This window comes from Palaemon carinicauda, chromosome 22 (assembly GCF_036898095.1).
Source record: "Palaemon carinicauda isolate YSFRI2023 chromosome 22, ASM3689809v2, whole genome shotgun sequence".
In the NCBI taxonomy this organism is placed as follows: domain Eukaryota; kingdom Metazoa; phylum Arthropoda; class Malacostraca; order Decapoda; family Palaemonidae; genus Palaemon; species Palaemon carinicauda.
In genome coordinates, this window is record NC_090746.1 from 52,171,598 (window position 1) to 52,172,181 (window position 584).

Here is a 584-nt window from a genome sequence, read left to right on the forward strand (position 1 = left end):
GTGTCGGTTACCGTCGCCGACCGCCTGCCGGCTGCTGGAGGCCGCCGGCTTGCCGATGATCTGCCATCACCCAAGGTGTCACCCTCTCTCTCTGCCACATACACTGATGGCTGGGAAGGGTCCATCCTTGATGGGGACCTGCCGGCGGCAGTCGAGGGCGGCATGCCGGCGGCAGTCAAGGGCGGCATGCCGGAGGCAGTCGAGGGCGGCATGCCGGCGGCAGTCGAGGGCGGCATGCCGGCGGCAGTCGAGGGCGGCATGCCGGCGGCAGTCGAGGGCGGCATGCCGGCGGCAGTCGAGGGCGGCATGCCGGCGGCAGTCGAGGGCGGCATGCCGGCGGCAGTCGAGGGCGGCATGCCGGCGGCAGTCGAGGGTGGCATGCTGGCGCCACCAATCCTGGCGTTACAGTGCCGGCAGCTAATAGTGTGCAGCTATGGATAATAGCCAGTACTCCTATGGTATAGTTATACTCTAGACTGAAAACTATTATGTATAGTTGTACAGTAGAAAATTTCCAGCATATTCTGCACTTCCATGTGATAATGGGGCTTAGCTTATCCCCCCCCCCTTTTTCTTATACACTG

At 62.5% G+C, this 584-nt stretch overlaps 1 protein-coding gene across 1 annotated transcript in view; it reads right to left on the minus strand.

Moving 5' to 3' along the window:
• LOC137615879 (integumentary mucin C.1-like) overlaps positions 1-380 on the minus strand; it is a 396-nt gene extending 16 nt beyond the window's left edge. Inside the window, exon 1 of the mRNA XM_068345568.1 lies at positions 1-380. This exon is cut by the window's left edge and continues 16 nt beyond it. Coding sequence (XP_068201669.1) covers positions 1-380 — 380 coding nt within the window.
• Between the last annotated feature and the right edge of the window lie 204 nt (positions 381-584).